At 40.3% G+C, this 766-nt stretch overlaps 1 protein-coding gene across 1 annotated transcript; it reads left to right on the forward strand.

Annotated features, from left to right (window-relative positions):
- Window positions 1-4: 4 nt before the first annotated feature.
- On the forward strand, window positions 5-607 carry LOC107717922 (GTPase IMAP family member 7-like; the record flags this gene model as incomplete). The annotated part of the gene is made up of 1 exon (XM_016524825.1): window positions 5-607. A coding segment is annotated over one exon (603 nt), but the record flags the coding sequence as incomplete, so codon positions are not given.
- Between the last annotated feature and the right edge of the window lie 159 nt (window positions 608-766).

Below are 766 nucleotides of genomic sequence, written 5' to 3' on the forward strand. Positions count from 1 at the left end.
GATCGACACTCCAGGACTGTTTGATACTGAACTCAGTAATGAACAAATCCAGAGAGAAATGAGCAACTGCATCTCTATGATCCTGCCTGGACCACATGTGTTTCTCTTACTGATTCCTCTGGGACGATTCACTCAAGAAGAACAAACAGCAGTGAAGATCATCCAAGACACGCTTGGTGAAAACTCTTTAATGTACACCATAGTGCTCTTCACCAGAGGAGACTTTCTGAAGAACAAAACCATTGATCAGTTTCTGGGAAAACCTGGATTTGCCCTTAAAAACCTGACTGAAGCATGTGGAAACAGATTCCATGTGTTTAATAATGAAGAGACTGGAGACCGAGCACAGGTGACTGATCTACTGCAGAAGATAGACAACATGGTGAAAGCAAACGGAGGGAGTTACTACTCATGTAAGATGTTCAGAGAGATGGAGAGAGAATTACAAGAAGAACAGAAGAACATACTGATGGAGAAAGTGGAGCAAGTGACCAGAGAAAGAGAAGAACTGATGAACAAACATAAAGAAGAGAAAGAGATGAAGAGGATTATGAAAGAAGAACGACAGAGTCATGACAGAGACAAAGAGAAGAGAAGAAGAATTTAGAGAGAGAGAAGAACAATATAAAAGATACATTAAAGTAAGAACGGAACAAGAGAGAAAGATATGAGAGGAGACGAAGAGAGAACGAAAGGAATGGGAGAAACAGACAACAAGAATGACAAAGAAGAGAAGAAACACCCAACTCTAATCAACTTGATACCG

The sequence above is a fragment of the Sinocyclocheilus rhinocerous genome, unplaced genomic scaffold (assembly GCF_001515625.1).
Source record: "Sinocyclocheilus rhinocerous isolate Xijiao unplaced genomic scaffold, SAMN03320098_v1.1 scaffold17754, whole genome shotgun sequence".
NCBI lineage: Eukaryota > Metazoa > Chordata > Actinopteri > Cypriniformes > Cyprinidae > Sinocyclocheilus > Sinocyclocheilus rhinocerous.